The following is a 16296-nucleotide window of genomic DNA, read 5'->3' as shown; positions in this document are numbered from 1 at the left end:
GCGGCCCCTTTCTGTCCGCCCGACGCTGCTTTGCGGCGGCGGAGCGACGGGCGGCGCGCGGCCGCGGGACGGGGCTCACGGGCTGTTCCCGCAGCGCCGCGCCGATGCACGAGCGGGCCGCCCCCCCGAGGAGCCCCCAGCCCATGCCGGGCCGCGACAGGCTGCAGGCGGCGTCCAGGGAGCGCAGCGCGGAGGCCCCGGACGTCAGGTGAGTGCCGGCTGCCTTTTCCCGTCCCGTCCCGTCGTGGCGAGCCGGCCCCGCGCTGAGCCGCGCCTTGCTCTGCCCGCAGCCTCGAGGCCCTGAAGGAGGAGGACATCAAGAAATGCCAGACGGAAGCGGTAAGTCGCTGCGCGACTTCGAACCCGGGAGCGCTGGGGGAGCGGAGCTCCGCGCTGGGCTCTGTGGGGGCTGAAAACAGAGCTAAATGTTGGTTGCGAGCGCATCCTGCTGCTCTCCATGGAGCCCGTCTGGTTCTTTGCGTTGTGCCCGCGGTAAAGCTTTTCTCCTCACCTACAACCCGAAGCGATAGGAGAACAGAAAGGAGCTGTGGACAGCTCTCCCCGTTGGGTTTGGTGCTTTAAGAACGGCGCAGGGAGCACCCGTTCTGCACACAGCCGCTGTTCCTGCAGAGTAGCACCCCGGGGCTCAGGGCTGCCCAAACAGACTTGGACCGACCCCGCTGTGTGTGCTTGGAGCACGGATGTGTAGGCACGGTGCCACCGAACCTTCTCCAGCTGGCATCGTGACGCGGGAGATCAGCCCGGTAATCCAAAGCCACGCCAAGCGGGTGGATATCTGGAGCGTGTCCTGCTCCCGCGGCAAGGAGAGGCTTGGGTGCAGCAAAAGCCAGCATTCAGGTGCACTGTGTGCCTGCAGCCAGGGGACAGCGGATTCTCAGGGCTGCCCCACTTTGGCTTGGCTCTATGCTTGGCGGAGAGCAGCTCCCTGTCCCAGAGCAGATGTATATTTAGCAAAATATTTTGCTGATTATTCAGAGGAATCTGGGAGGGCTGTGAGCGCCAGGCAGGCTGCCAGGGAGCTGGGTGCTTCTCCTGTTGTGTTGGGGCAGAGGGCAGCTCGGTGCCCTCGGAGCAGCAGGGTAATGGGGGGTGTCTGGCCTGCCCCTAGGTGGTGCTCAGCCTGATCCTCTTTGAGCCGCACTGATCCGGTGGCAAGGTGCGTGGTGCAGGGGTGACCTTGGTGCAGGGCTGTGCTGCGTTTCTCCCTGCCCGCTGTCTCCCTCGGGTCTTTGCCTGGATTGCAACTGTGCCACGAGCGCTGGCGGAGGGGCAGGGGGCAAAAACCTGCCTGCGCAGCCTGAGTGGATTTAGTGCAAGTCACCGAGCTTCTGCCGTGCTTTTAGCTTAAATAGAGCGTTATTTGAGCACCTTTGCGCACTGCTGCCGAGCTGCCCACCGCTCCTGCTGCCGTGCAGCAAGGAGGGACTGTGACACAGACTGCCATGGCACGGCGCGACGGGCGCAAAGCAAGTGTGGCAATGCCTGCGGGACAGAAGGGAGAAACATCCATCAGCAGCATAACTGCTGCGGTGGAGAGCGAGTGGAGGCTCAGCAGCTCTTTAGATAGCTCGTAGCTACCGGTGGGAATGTCTGTGGGATCGTCATCCCGAGCCGTTCAGAGCTGGCTGCTGGTGTCCTCCCCCCAGTGCTCCTATCTCCTCCTCCTCCTCACTGTTTTGCTCTGCTCTCTTGCAGGCTGCCAGCAAGTACAACTCCCAGTACCACAAGCTGTTCAAGGACATCCCGACGGAGGAGAGCGTGCTGAAAGGTGGGCAGTGCGGTGCGGTGCGGGGCAGGAGGTGCGAGGCCACGGGGCTCTGACACCGCTCTGCTCTGCAGTCTGCTCCTGTGCGCTGCAGAGGGACATCCTCATCCAGGGACGGCTTTACATCTCCCCCAACTGGCTCTGCTTCTATGCCAACCTCTTTGGGAAGGACATTAAGGTAATGTGGTGCCCAGAGCGGCCCTTCCCCCATGTCCAGTGCTCCATCCCAAAGAGCTCACTGCAGCACACCTCACCCTCCCCATGAGCCACTGACATTCCCTTCAGTGCTTTGCACTGAATCTGGCTGTGCTTCTTCCTCTGGTGACCTGCAGGCTCTGCCTGGGAGAGTCAAGTACTGCTTTGGAGCAGGATTCCCCCAGGCAGAACCTGGCTGGAAGGGAGATGAAAAGTTCCAGAGGATTCTGGAGGGGGTGTGAATCTCTTCTGACATTTCTGCTTGATTTACGCTGACGTTCCCCACTAATGTTGTGGCTGACGGGGATCTGGGATGAGGGAAGCGACTTCCTTTCAAGCTGGGCTGCGGAACTGCATTATTTATGTCGGCAGCTTGAAACAAATCTATCTGCGGAGGCACAGCACATCGCTCGCCGGGCTGAGCGCGTTGCAGCTCTGCAGATTGCATCCTGACTGTTCTTAACTGCTGCCCTGCTTGCAGGAGTTCTTGCAGTGAGCTTTTGGGATGCACTGTGTTTGTGTTGGACGGTGGTTTTCCTGTGTTCTCGCAGTTTTGGTCAGGCAGAAACCGACTCCAAGCCGAGATTAACGTTGGGGGGTTGCCATGACCTTTAATGAAAACAAAGCAGTCTCTGGGGAGCGCCAGCTCTCCACGTAACTCGCCGTGTCCCTGCCTTCCCAAAGTGATTGCACGCCCCGTGTGCTTCGCCTGCAGGTCGTGATCCCCGTGGTCTCCGTGCAGCTCATCAAGAAGCACAAGACGGCGCGGCTGCTGCCCAACGGGCTGGCCATCACCACCACCGCCAGCAGGAAGGTACTGCAGTGTCAGGGCCTTCCGTCCTGCTGGGGAACTGAGCACAGCTCTGTGCTGGCAGCCGGCCAGGGCAAACGTGGAGTTCTGCTTTTGTTTCTGTATTTCACTTTGTTTCTGTCCGAAGCAAACACTGAGCGAAACTCGTCCGAGCTCAGCCAATCCCTGCCAGGCTCTGATAAACCTTTAAACTTCTTACAGCCGAGGAGGGGATAAACTCGGGCCACAATTAGGCTGGCACAGAACTTGGTTAATGGGCTGAGTGTGAGCTGTGGCTGAGCTCTTAACATGCGCTGCTTGTTGCCTACTGAAATGTGCTGACGTAGCCCTGCTGGGTGCCCTGCACCCGCTCCTGGCAGCGCTCTGCAGTGGCACCGTGGCACAGGGTGGGCCCCAGGCTGCTCAGCCCAGCTGCCCCTTTGCAGCCCTTCTGCACTGCTGAGGTGATGTGAGCTGCTGTCCCTGGGATCCTTCTGGTCACTCCAGGTGCCGCTCAGAGCCACAGGGAACAAAACTGGCCTTGAAAAAATCTGCCCCAAACTTGAGCAGGCTGCAAAAATAGAGCTGGGGAGCTGAGCAGGGAGGTGGTGCGGGGAGGGCAGGGGGACATGGCTCCCGTGGGGGGCAGATTTGAGGGCAGAATGTCTCAGCCTGCCCTGCGGATGGGGAACCGGCGCTTAAAAACTCCTGGGCATGTCAATCTGTTTTCTGGTCTGTAGGAAGGATTGAGGTCAGGGCGGAGGGGGCCCCTCCCATTGCCTTCTCTCTCTCTTGCAGTACATCTTTGTGTCGCTCATCTCCCGTGACAGTGTGTACGATGTGCTGCGGAGGGTCTGCACACACCTGCAGGTAATGCTGTGCGTGGCTCCCATCCCACTCTGCCTGTTTGCCATCCCAGCATCTCGCTGGCTGTTGCTTTGGGCTGCACTGTTGAGCTTCACAGGGCCAGTCCTGCCCTCAGCATCCCAGCAGGATGTGACCTGTCCCTGTCCCTGGGGTGTCACACAGTGTCCTGTCCCGGTGACCTGTTCTGGGTCACAGATGAGAGGGACAGAGCCCTCGGAGTTCCTGTGCTCGCCCTTGCAGGGTGTGGAGAGGCAGTGTTTCTAATCTGGTGGCTATTCCTGTTCCACCACTATGCGCACTGCTGACTTTTCCCCAGATTTCCTTACTCACATAGTGGGAAAAAATGCCATGAAGTAAAAATTTGAATTAAAAAGCCTGATATGAGGAGGAAACCCGTCGCTCCTCGGGCTGGAGCGGAGAGGTGCTGGGAGCTCTCCTGCCTTTGAAGCACGTGGAAAGCGGTGCTGGAGCTGCTCCCAGTATTCCTGTTTTCCTTCTTCGTGGTTCATCTCCTCTGTGTTGTGTAGGGCTTCTGGGGAAATGGAAAGCAGCCCTGTCAGATCACAGAATCGCTTGAGTCAGAAGGAACCCTTAAAGTCTGTCAGTGCAACCCCCTGCAATGAACAGGGACGCCCACAACTTCATCAGGTGCTCAGAGGCCCCCCCGGCATGACCTGGGTGTCTGCAGGAACGGGGCAGCGCTGTCTCTCTGAGCACCCTATGCCAGGTTGCGAGCATTAAAGCAGCTCCTTTGCATAACAGCACGCTAGTTGAAAACCTCAGAATCTAATTCTGTAACTCCCACTGGAGCAAGAAGAGGGAAGGTGGTCTAATCCTGTCTTCTCTCTCCAGGTTTCGAGTAAGAAAAGCCTGAGCCTGAAGGAGCTGACGGAGGAGCCCGATGCCGTGTCCCTGGTAAGGGTCAGGATGCTCTGGAGGCTGAGGGCTCTGTCGCGATGCTTTAAAAGCAAAGGCCAAAGTGTGGGAGGTGTGCAGCCAGTGCAGCACTGCCACCCCCAGACACTCCCTGGGGCTCGCTGATGGATGCACAGCTTCTGAATGGTGTGCAAAGTGCCTCTGCTCTCACTGTGGCCTCCTGATCTGATGCAGTTCGCAGCTGCCAGCACTGATAATGTGCTGGGCATGCGACTGAATCAGCCAAAAGAAAGGGACAAAAGCCCACTTGTTCTGTCGTGGCTGATGCTCAAGGAGCTGCTGCAGCTGGTGTGGTCCTGGTGTGTGGCTCTGGGGGTGCTCACAGTATCACTGAGCCACAGTGGGGCTGTGCTGCTGTAAGGTTGGGGGGTCTGGGCTGTCAGCGTTGGATCCCTGCATGCTGAAGCAGGGCTGGTGACAGTGACTACAGGATAGGCCGTGTGGGCTCTGCGTGACTCTCCTGCTAAAACTCATGCAAGGAGAGCACTTCCTTATGGCTCAAGGGATGCCTGGGGGGGTTTGGTGGCACTGTTCACCTGGGGATCCCCACAGGAGGTGATTGTCCCTGAGGGCAAGTGGAGGAAGGTGTCACCTGCCTCGCTGTCCCTGTCCCTGCCTGATGCTGACTACCAGTGCATCCACCGGACCTCTGTCAGCAGCCTCAGCACCAAGGAGAGCTTCACCTCTGAGGAGCCCCTGGCCTCAGGTGAGGGCTGTGCCCGTGTGGGGATGCTGAGCAGGAGGAGCTGGGCAGGCTGGGCTGCAAGAGGTTGGGATGCTGGGCAGGAGGTGGAGATGCCAGGCTGGAGGAGCTAGGTGCACTGGGCAGAAGCTGTCCATGCTGACTCCTCTCACCTTGCAGAAAGTGCAATAAACACAGAGGAGGAGCTGGAGGCAGAGCAGGGCTGCGTGGCAGAGCTGAGACCCTCCGACTACCAGCTCCTCAAGATTTTCATCGTGCTGTAAGTGTGCTGGGGGAGGTGGGATGAGGATGCAGGATGCACGTGAGCATTGTAACTGTTCCTCCCACCCAGGATCTGCCTGCTGGTCGTGTCCTCCTCCTACCTGGCATTCCGCATCTTCCGCCTGGAGCAGCAGCTCTGCTCCCTCAACCGGGACTACCTCTCCCGCGGGCACAGGAGGTGAGGGACCATCAGGGCTGTGCAGGCTGGGGGATATTTTGAGACAGAGCAGCTTTCGCCACCCACTCACTCTGCTGTTCCACAGGTGACCGTCACTCTGCACAGGACAAGGACCAGGCGGTAGCACTTTGTGTACAGAGCCAGAGAGGCTGGAGCAGTCTTCCAGCTGAACCCTGTGACTTGCACGTGGCCCGGCGTCCCCTCGGCTGTAACATGGGACCAAACTCTCCTCTCCTGCTCCCTGCAGGACCATCCGCTGGCTCGTGGCCATGGCTGCCAACTCCCTGCCAATCCTTTTCCTTCCTGGCACACTGGGGGATGACGGCTTGGGGGAACACAAGCCTCCCTTTAAGACTTGCTGCTAAAACGATCACTGGTTTGTATTCCAGTTGAGGGTTTTCTTGCTCAGAGATGACCCGAGGCTCGCTGTGAGCCCTGTGACACGTAGATGGGCTGCTTCTGCCCTGCGTGAAGCTGGGGCAGCTGCAGCTGCACCGCTCTTTGTTTCTCTCTGTGACCCCCGCTTCCACCCAGACATGCAGGGATGGGGGGTGCCATGCTCCCTTGAGCCCCTCCTTCCTGGAGCAAAGGGGCACACAAAGCACTTTAGGGTCCTCCACAATGGGGGTCCTTGCTGGAGCCCGTGCCTGGGAATGGTGCTGGACCAAGGCTTCGTTAGCCCCGCTCGCCTCGTTAAGATGTCCCAAAAGGCCTGGCTGAGAACAGCCAGGGTCACGTTGTGTCCGTACGTGTGTCAGCCTTTGTCACCGTGCGGAGCCATTTGTTGGAACCCTTCCCCTGAGCTCACACGTCGGTGCTTCGGTGTGCTGGGGAGATAGGGGATACCTGTGCGATTCCTCTGTTGTATTTTTCCTGTTTTTCGGGAACTAAAAGTGCTGATGGGGCCAAATCCCTGAGCCCTGGGGAAGAGCTGGCTGTCCGGCTCAAGGCTGTGAACGTATTTTAAATGATAATAAATGGTGATTTTTCTAGCAGTGCTGTGAGCATCCTGGTGTCGATGCCAGGCTTGCAGCGGGATGCTCGGTGCTCCTGTGTGCCTGGCTGTGTCCCCTGGGGGCACGGAGAGGACGTGGCTATGTGAGGCCTGTCCTGGCTGAGTGCTGGGGTGGTCCCTGTGGCACGGCTGGGGATGGTGGCGTCCCTTTGGAAAGATGTCTCCATGTGTGCCTGGCCAGGAGGCACCGTGTGCTCGTGTGGTGCTCCGAGTCCTTTCTCCAGCGCCGAGTGAGTGGGACTGTAGGGATCTGGACAAGTCCCCCAGCGTTTGTCTCCCGAAATGATGGGGCCAGGACAGATTTTGGGGAACCCGGGGTGGAAGGTGCCAGGGACGAATTCTACGCCAGGTGGCAGCAAAGGCTGCGGGATCGGTGCTGCGGCGGCGGCAGGAACCGCTTGGGGACAGCGGCAGGGAGAGACGGGCTGAGCCTTCCTCCTTCTCCTCTTCCTCCTCCTCGAGCGGCCGCGGCCGTTCCCTGCCGGCGTGACGCTGACCCTGGTGCACGTTTTCGGGATACAATACGAAGGGGACAAAGAGGGATGACACCTCATCAAGCTCCGTTCTAGGGTGATTCTTTCAGCGACTCAAAGTGGTTCTCCGTGCAGAGCTGAGCTCTCCTTGGGATTACTTCCTTGTATCTGTGCAGTTCTGGCTGATTTTAGCTCAGCGGGGAGTGTGTCTGGGGACCGAGCTCAAGGCAAATGGTTTTGTCTTGGGTAGAAGAAGAGCAAAGTAGGAAGTATGTAACCACCTCTCAGTGCTGCTAAGCAAAAAGCAAACCCATGTTTTGGGTTGCGTTGTTTCCCAGCCCCGAAGGTGAGGTGCCCAGCTGGAGCCGCAGGGCTCTGCCCGCTCTGCAAACACAGTGCAGCAGCACACGTGTGCTCATGCGGTGGTGAGGGAAGCTGTGCACGTGGGCACTCCAAGCATAACCCTCCCAAGGCTCTGTAGAAATTTCTTCCGTGTCCCAGCACTGGAAATTGGCCTCTCCTTGTTTCTACAGTCTTCCATACAGCTTTGCTGGGAAGGTTTAGGATTTCTCTAATTAAAAGATGTTGGTGCTTGACCTCTCATTGTTGCTCGTTGCCCAAAAATGAGTTTTAGAGGTTTGCTATTATTTCATCTTGTGTGCCCAGCTCGGTGTTTGCACTGCAGCACCACCTGTAGGCTCCTCATTCCCCCAGGTTGGGGTGCTGTTCCCCAAGGCCTGGGCTCCGTCCTGCTGGAAGCTGGTTGTTTCCTCCTCCAGGTGTTTGCCTGCCTGTTCTCTGCCTGTTTGCTCTCGATGACGCCCAGGATGGTCCTATTTGCTTTTCTTTATGTAAAGAAACACCACGTAAAAGCTCAGGGTGCACCAACCCTCCTTGGCAGCTTGGCCATTTCCACCAGCCCTGCCCTCCTTACAGGACAGAGGCGGCTTGGGAGGCAGCCTTCAGACAGGCTCTCCAGGAGCCTCTCTCCCATCACCTCCTGTCCTCATGTCCCCTAGCAGTGCCTGCTCACAGCCTCCGCTCCGCCCACTCTGCTCTCAATCCCCCTCTAAAGCAATGCTTCAATCACACCACGCAGTTCCTGTGCTTGCTGCAGTGCCACTTTGCTTTAGCAGTGCCTGGGAAGAGGAGGACTCCAGCAGCAAGTCAAAGCCCCCAGTATGGTGCACAGGAACACATGGTGGGACAGCCGTGCCGCTGGGTGCTGGCATAAGTACCACAACTCAGTCAAGTGTCGGGTTTACTTTAAGTTTTATTTGTGGTTCCCCCAAGAAAGAAGGGACCCAGGAGTTTTATTCCTTCATCCACTCCTCCCGCTTGACGGGGAGTTAACGCCGCCGCACCAGACACAAGTATTTGTTGGCATTAAGCACAGCTCATCTGCAACGTCTCAGCGGTGTCACAGCTGGGGAACGGCGCTGGCTGGGCCACGTAGGACCTGTGCTCCAAAGGAAATTCCCTCAGCGAGGGACTTGGTGCCGCTTTGGGGTTTTTGGATCCATCCGAGCAGTGGAGGTGATTTTCCAGGGAGGAAAGCCACACGCTGCCGGCTGCTCAATGTGGCAACGACTCGGAGCCCCGCTCTGTGTTTGTGTGTTTGGAGCAGTCTGTCAGGCTGCACCTACTTACCTTTCTTAAAAACAAGGGGAGCTGAAGACATTTATGCCCAACTCTACAGCTGGCCATCGCCGTGCTGTGCTGGTGCTCAAATGGGATGCGTGGGGAGGCGCAGGTTAAAGGAACTCCTCTGTCTTTTCGAGGGTTGTTTTTAACCTGGATTTCCTCGATCCAGTTGGCACCCATGTGTTCTGAGTGTGGCCAGAAAGGTACTAGGGACCAACATCTTGAACTTCAAGGAGATTGTTATCTTTGGCTTTTGTACTTCAAATTCTGCCCCTTTGTTGTCCTTGTTTTTCGTGTTTTTGCTTGTTTGTTTTAAATTGGGGTAATACAAAAACTGTTTTTGTGCTACAGAAAGCACAGCAAATGATAATGAGGGTTGGGGAACGGTGCAGCACCCTCCCCCAGAATGGAGATGACCTAAAATCATGAAGAAAAAAATAAGACTTCAAAGACAGAGCGTCACTTTCCATTTCAATTAAGCTTTCTTTCCTAGGAGTTGTTTTCTCAGCTTTCTATTCACCTATTCATCTTCCAGCAGCTCAGAGCCAGGCTTTAATTTGTAATCAGAGCAAGCAGGGGTGGAAAAGGAGGAAAAAAAAAAGGAAGAAAAAAAATAGAGATACTTTCATACAGGCAAGGAGCAGCTATCTGTAGAACACCGATTTTTGCCCCATTTTGCAATTCACTGCAGCATTTCCATTTGAGTCTGACCACTGGACACATCTCCACTGTCAAGTGTTTGGGGGAACTCCAGCACTGCTGCTGCAAACACCCAGAGCTGGAGGTGCAGATGAGGGCTGTCCACAATAAAGCATTCTGTGCTTGGTTTTAACAGGCATTGCTAAACCAGGAAGGAGCAGCAATGCCCCCAGCTAATTAAAGCCACCTAATGAGGGTGAGTTGCTTGCTGGGCAGAGGTGGAGAAGTCTCTTTAGCACCCCATTTTGCCACAGCAACGAGTGTAAAAATCAGCACGGACAGGGAGATTTTTTTGAAAGCCAAGTGACTTCATTGGTGGGAAGCTGAAAGGCCGGTGACTTCCAGAGGAGACTAAGGCTTTGTGAGGAGGGCACTGTGGGTTGGGACCGTGCTGAAGGAGTTACATTCTTCTTGAGGGGAAAAATCCTGAGCGTGGGCACCTCCCTCAGGCACTGAGAGCGGTGACTTGAGAGCACCCAGATCACTTCTGTGCGAGCTTGGTAATGAGAGCTTTCCACTCGCTTCTCTTCTGTGTGATGTAGGAAGGGGTGAGGAGCTGTAGCAGAGGCTCTTGCTGTTCCCTGAAGTACCCTTGGCACAGAGCCTCGGTGTTGCAGATCACATACATCCCGCAGTCATAGCTGTTCTGCTGGGCCGGCGCCTTCTCCTCCACGAAGGTTGCTTTGCCTCCTCTTTTCCCCAGGAAGGCCTCCAGTTTCCCTGCCACTTGCTTGGCATGGACAGAGTTGCACTTGCTGTGGGAATCGTAATGGGCGAAGCACTTTTTGTCCCTGAAGTAAACCAGTAAGCTCCAGTGGGTGCCTCCTGCCGCCTGGTTGGAGTTATCGTTGATGGGCAGGAACACCAGCTTCTTGTGGAGCAGGTCCAGTGGCTGAAGGAATATGGCTATTTCTTCCTGACTAAGGGCACATTTGATGAACTGAGCCACTTCGGGGCTGATAAAGCAAATCTGATCGCTAAATTCTTGGAACTGGTCGCTGGCAAAGTACTCGAAGGCAAAGCCGATGATGTGATCGTTGAGCCAGTTCGGAGGATCCAGCAGGGCAACGTCTGACTGCCTCAGCAAGCTGTCCATGTAGCTGAGAACCACAGGGTCCATCCTGCACCCGGTGGGGCCGCTGCGCTCCAGGAAACTTCAAAAGCTGGAAAACAGAAAGGGTAGAAGAGGAATTACACAACGACTACACCTTTGACAGGAGACCACAAACATCCCACGTTCCTCCTCAGCAGGCAGCCAGCAGCACAGCGAGTCTCCCAGAGCAGAATTTGAAGGCTCAACACGGGCAGCATCTGCCAGATGCGAGCTGAGAGGCGCGCTGTGCGACGGGCCGAGCCGGGCTGTGGGACAGCACCGATTTCACGGCAGCAATCTTCGCCCTTGGGCGATCTCAGAGCAATTCTGGTTAGCGGCGCAGCACGGTGTGGCAGTCACTGTGACCCTGCAGCCCCGCTGTCTGTGAGGGCTTCCCGAGGGCTGGCATCAGCACGGCCGTGCGCTCCCCCAGCACGAGGGCTGCTGCAGGATGAGCAAAGCGGCGGTGAGTAAAGGGAAGGAAGCACGCAGGGTGACGGTCAGCAGCTCTGCGCTGCGGGGGCCGCCGGGGCAATTCCCTCTGCTTCCTGCGTGGGATTTCGCTAATTCGCGTACCAGCGAGGCAGGAAAGTCCACCAGATATCCGTCACCAAAGCAAGGCCCGCCAAAGGTAAGCGTTCTGCCGGACACTGTAAGCTTCCTGGATTTTAATTAGAAATCACGTTGCCCAAGCGTGCTGTGATGTGGCGATCTGTAAGACGGAAGGGCGAAGCGCACCAGGCATCCCGGCCCCGTGTGGCACATGACGCAGTTCTGCCTTACAAGCAAGCCTCACACCGCCTTCCTGCCGCCTTCGTTTCCAACGGCAGGACGCGCCGGAGCGGCCGGGTGGAAGGCTGAGGCCGGGCCCTCGCGGCCGCACGAGGCCCCGCGCCGCCCGTCCCGCGCTGCCCGCCGTTCCCTCAACGCCCGCCGCCCCGCGCCCTTCAGCGCGCCGCTCCTCACCTGCCGCCTCATCGCCCGGTCGCCGGGCGCCGCCGTAAAGCAGCGCGCCGGGGTGTCGTAACGCGAGCCGGGCGGGGCGCGGCAAGGCGGGGAGGGGCGGGGCGGGGCGGGGCCGACTCCTCCCCCTCCCCGCGCTTCCCCCTCCCTCCCCGTGGCGGCGCGCGCCTCAGAGCGGCGCGCGGGCAGCGGGCGGGCGACGCGAAGCGGCCCCCCCCAACCCCCCGCCCTGCTGCCCGATCCCACCCGCGGCGCGCGCCGGGACCAGGTGAGCACCGAGCGCTGAGGGCTGCAGAGGAGAGAGGGCTGAGGGGGGCACCGCGGTACCCCCGCCCCGGCGCGGCCTTTGTTGCGAGCGGGGGGCGTTGGGGAGCGGTCCCCGCGGGCTGACAGCCGCCATCTGCGCCGGGAGCCGGGCGAGGCGCTCCGTGTCCGCCGCGGGGAACGGCCGCGTCGCAGCGGGCGGCGGCCCCGCTCCGAGCACCGCGGCTCCGCGCCCCCGTCCTGCCCCTGCTCGGTCCGAGCCGCACAGCGCTGCGCCGGGCGGGGACTGCGGGCGGCCCCGGGGCTGCGGTGCGTCCCTGCATCTGCACCGCGCGTCTGTGTGCGGCCCTCTGCCTTCTGCGTGCGGCCCTTGCCTTCACCCTTGTGTCCGTATACCTCCTCTATTCAGCCCCGTGCCTCCTCTGTTTAGCCCTCTGTCCCCACCCCCCCCCCGTGTCTGTATTCTCTCCCGTCTCTTTATTTCCCTTCGTGTCTGTATTCCCGCCGTGTCGATATTCCCCCCGTGCCTTCTGCATCCTCCCCTCTTTGCCCCTCCGTCTGTCAGCAGCCCTTTATCTCGGTACCCGCCCTTTCTATCCCTGTTCTCCCATCCCCGTGTCACCCTCTGCCCCCCCCCCCCCCCCACTTTCTGGAGGCACTCCGGGCACCGTCTCTTTCTGGAATTTTCCAAAATCCAGGAGGAACGGAACGCTCCCTCCCACCAGCAATCCCCGCTGTCCCTGCCCGGCGCTGTGCTTCGCAGGTGTCACTGGCAGGGAGCTGACAGCACAGAGCAGGCGGTGGGAGCCACATCCCATAGCGGCAGTGGCAGAGCTTTGCCTTGCCTCGCCTCGCTCCTGGCCCTGCTTTTCTCTATCGGTCTGCGAGGCTTTGGTGCGGGCTGGATGGGGCTGGCAGAACCGAGCAGTGTGACACACGGCCCGTCAGCTTTTGTCCCCTGGTCCGTGGACTCGGCGCGATGCCGGCGGTGCAGCGGTGAGGATGGGGTGTTGGATTAACAGCCCGTGGGCAGGCACTGTGCCCGTATTCCATGCCAGTCCGTGGTGGCCTCAGCTGCCGTCTCTCACGCTAAAACTGAGCTTCCATCTCTCGCTTTCTGCCGAGCACCTAAATGTCATCTTCCTGAGTTATCGTTATCGTGGCCATTTTGGTGAGAGTTCAGCCCTTTTGCAAGAAAACCTCTGAGAATGTTAAGCATGCGAGGTCAGGCGCCTGGGAAACATGAAACCCGGGGTTACCTGTGCAGCCTCAGCGCTGCCCATTTCGAGGTACGGCTGCACTGGTGCTCCTCATTGCCTGCCCGTTGATTTCCCCAGGGATGGTCTCCAGCTCCCAGGGATCCCGGCAGGGATCCTCCGACTCACCAGGGAGTCAACAGGGGGAGTGCTGTGAGCACAGGGAAGCACCACTTCTCATCCCCTGCATTGCTCCCACTGTCTGGCACCGCACCCACTGAGGAGCAGGGCCAGCCCTTGCAGCTCTGAGACCACCCCATCTTCCTGAAGTTTTAGCTGCCAGGTGTTAGAAAAGCATTGCAGCGAGTGCAATCCGAAAGCCATTTGTCAGGTTTGGAGTGGTGTTTTCTCAGTGGGCACAGCAAAAAGCGCGTGTCTGGTTAGGAGGATGACTTCTGGCAAGGTCTAATACTTGTTCAAACCGTTGGGTGTAATTGCTGTAAATGTACATTTCTCAGGGGGAAGGAGCATTGTCGAGCCTTGCTGTGGAAGCATCCTAGCTGGTCTGATGGGATTTGTAGATTCCTGCTCCCAGCTCTTTTATAACTAACTCAGAATCGCAGCTCCTTCTGCGTGTGAAGCCCTCGAGCAGCACTGTCATGAACCGAGTGCTGCAGGAGGGCTGCTGGCTGCAGCAGGAGCCCAGGAGCTGCTCAGAGGGCTGGGCTGCCCACTGTCGGGCCGACAGCAGTGAGTAGTGCTGCTGGTGGGGCAGGGCTGCATGCAGGAGTCGGTGTCAGGAGCTCTTATTGTGGAGGTTTAAAAGAGCTGCCTGATTTTCTCAGGCTGCGGTCCTGCGTGCCTACATTTGCCTAACTCCCTCTTAAGCAAACGGAGTTTCTCTCTTTTCTGAAAGTAAACGTGGCTTAAAGTTTGCAAATTTGATACTTTCTCAAGCATTCCTTCAGGCAAGAGCAGGATAATGAGAGAATTTTGCCTGTGTCTGGAAGGCTCCTGGCTCCGAGGAGCAGCCCGCGGGTTGCTTGCACTTCCTGCTACGTGTTGGCGTTTGCAGACGCTGTGCTGCGCTCTCAGGTTCGGCGGCTGCGACGGCTGTGAGGGGGAGTGCAGAACATCGCCGCTGTGTCCCCACTGGGGCTGCGACCGTGGATGTTTGTTTGGCTGCTTGTAAAATTTGTCTGTAGACTTGGGTAGGTGTTTGAAAGCACAGGTGTCCGAGACTTAGCTGTGTAAACTGTGAGACTCCTGACAGATGATGATGCAGAAGATACAAAAGGGAAATGCTATAGGCTTCGTTTTCTCTGCTGGACTCAGTATTGTCTTGCTGCTGTGTTTGGCAGGCTGAGCATCACGGTGTTACGTTTCTTGCTTGTGTGATTGCTTCAACCTTTGTACCTGGGAAGTCAAAAATCTAAAAGTGAGCTCAGCAAACCACACATCCTCAGAAAACGTTCCAAAAGAGAACGTCTCCTGGCAGAAAGTAGTCTTTAGCACTGAACTGATTGCTCTGTCTTCAAATGCCAGCTCTGTTAGCTGTCTGCAGGGAGGAATCACGTAGCAGGTACCTATGGAAAGTTCTTACATGCGAGCGAGAACTGTGAGAAATGCTTTATGTGTTTAAACCACAAGCTCGATGCCGCCCAATTGTGTATTGCTCTTTCTAGATGTTTTCCTTTACAGTGAAGCCGCTGCTCCAAAATCCTGCTCATGCAGTTGCTGGTTTGCATTGGTCAGGGAAATGACCCTCTGGGCTCCACGATTTGGATGAAGTGTCTGAGGAGAGAGGGGTTATCCCTGGCCTTGGTCGGGAAGCTTCAATGAGAGCACACGGTTCCCCTCGGTGCCCGCAGGTCCGTCATGCTGGCACCACGCTGTCCTGATGCCATTAAGCCGATCCAGCTGCCAGCTTCTGCTGAAAGCGGATCTGAGCAGGCTGTGTTTAATGGCCAAGGGAAAGGAGATCGCTCTCAGCTGGATCAGCTCTCTGGTACTGACTTGCTCAGCAACCCGGTGGTGTCCGTTGTCAGTTGCTTTTAGGGTGTTCTAAGGGCCCTGCGAAGCACCTAGCTTTGCCATAGGTGGGGCTGGGCCTTGTGCCAAGCTCATCTTCCGCTAGGGAGGAAAAGCCTCCAAGTGAGAATTGGCTCCAAGTTTCCTGGGTTCCTTTGGTTTCCCCTTGAAGGCTGTTGTGAATCATCAGGCCAGGCCCTTTTGATGAAGCGTGCTAGGCTTTGGGATGGGACGTGCAGTGGCTGTGGGGCACCGCTGCTGGCTCACGTGCCGCCTGGTGGGCTGCAAGGGGATTAGTGGCAACTTGTGCACTTGCATTTTCTGGTTTTCATTCTGCTTTTGTGACCGACAGCCTGAGTGAAGCCTTTGAAATGAAATGGGGTGAGTGCTGCTAGATGAGAAAGCCTTTACTCATGTTAAAAACAGCAACAACAGCAAAGAGAAATATCTATGGACTTCTCTGTCAGTTATGAATCTCACTGCTGATTTCTCACCTTGAATCACATCTGGCGCACTGCAAAATGACCTCGTGCACATTGTAGAGTCACTCCTTCTCTGCATGCCTGTTTGCAGTCAGTGCTTCTATCTGTCAAGCACAGGTAATCTGACAGCCACAGGTCATCTGACAGCATCCGTGCTGGCTTCTCATTGAAATTCTCACGGCTGTATTCCATTGGTTGTGCTGAATGGCCTTTAGAAAGGAGCATGGTCCCAGGCACCACGTGTCAACCAGTGGTGGCTGAGTGCTAATGGCAGCAGTGTGTCTGACCCATCTTTGAAAAATTCTTGCATGGAAAAAAACGCACCACACCAACCCACGTCGTGAATCTTTCTGATAGATGGCCAAGAATTCTTTTATTGTATTCCACATCTACATGTTGGTTTTGTTTTGAGTGATGAACTTAGAACAGTTAACTTAAAATATTTACTTTAGACGACTTCCGTGAGCCTGCTGTTTTTCTGTAGGTGTGTAGCCTGGAATACAACCCTCAGTAACACTGACATTTTTAGTTTTGCAAGACTTGTCTGAGGTAAGGAACGATTACGTTGGTTTGTGCTTGTTGGGTGTGTAGGACAACAACCTCCCCTGGAAGGAATTACTAAATGATTTAATTGTTGTGGAATGCTGTCCCATTAGGTGCAAAAAAAAAACAAAACAAAAAACCAAACCCAACCATCGAACGCAATAGACCATTAGAAAT

The 16296-nt window shown here is 57.0% G+C and overlaps 3 protein-coding genes across 5 annotated transcripts in view; 2 read left to right on the top strand and 1 right to left on the bottom strand.

Annotated features, from left to right (window-relative positions):
* The first annotated feature begins 130 nt into the window (after positions 1 to 130).
* On the top strand, positions 131 to 6711 carry GRAMD2A (GRAM domain containing 2A). Its single transcript, XM_042885812.1, has 11 exons — positions 131 to 208; positions 291 to 339; positions 1717 to 1789; positions 1861 to 1964; positions 2697 to 2795; positions 3570 to 3641; positions 4491 to 4553; positions 5127 to 5280; positions 5437 to 5536; positions 5609 to 5716; positions 5802 to 6711. The coding sequence occupies exons 1-11, from the start codon at positions 144 to 146 to the stop codon at positions 5803 to 5805; spliced, it is 891 nt and encodes a 296-aa protein (XP_042741746.1). The 5' UTR covers positions 131 to 143; the 3' UTR covers positions 5806 to 6711.
* Positions 6712 to 8459: 1748 nt separating this feature from the next.
* Positions 8460 to 11675, bottom strand: SENP8 (SUMO peptidase family member, NEDD8 specific). 3 transcript variants are annotated; one of them, XM_042885706.1, is made up of 2 exons: positions 11607 to 11675; positions 8460 to 10710 (listed from the first exon to the last, which is right to left on the bottom strand). In XM_042885706.1, the coding sequence occupies exon 2, from the start codon at positions 10665 to 10667 to the stop codon at positions 10029 to 10031; it is 639 nt and encodes a 212-aa protein (XP_042741640.1). In that variant the 5' UTR covers positions 10668 to 10710; positions 11607 to 11675; the 3' UTR covers positions 8460 to 10028. The 3 variants fall into 3 exon arrangements, with proteins under 3 accessions (XP_042741640.1, XP_042741642.1, XP_042741641.1); XM_042885708.1 differs by lacking the exon at positions 11607 to 11675 and adding an exon at positions 11424 to 11508; XM_042885707.1 differs by lacking the exon at positions 11607 to 11675 and adding an exon at positions 11217 to 11413.
* A 155-nt stretch (positions 11676 to 11830) lies between these two features.
* The window catches only part of MYO9A (myosin IXA), a 161910-nt gene continuing 157444 nt past the window's right edge, over positions 11831 to 16296 (top strand). Inside the window, exon 1 of the mRNA XM_042885759.1 lies at positions 11831 to 11871. The gene's annotated coding sequence lies outside the window, so the exon portion shown is untranslated. The remainder of the gene's footprint in view (positions 11872 to 16296) is intronic.

Source organism: Lagopus leucura, unplaced genomic scaffold, assembly GCF_019238085.1.
Source record: "Lagopus leucura isolate 7727_CA_CO unplaced genomic scaffold, USGS_WTPT01 Super-Scaffold_100052, whole genome shotgun sequence".
Taxonomy (NCBI): Eukaryota; Metazoa; Chordata; class Aves; order Galliformes; family Phasianidae; genus Lagopus; species Lagopus leucura.
This window is presented reverse-complemented; position numbering and strand designations above follow the sequence as displayed.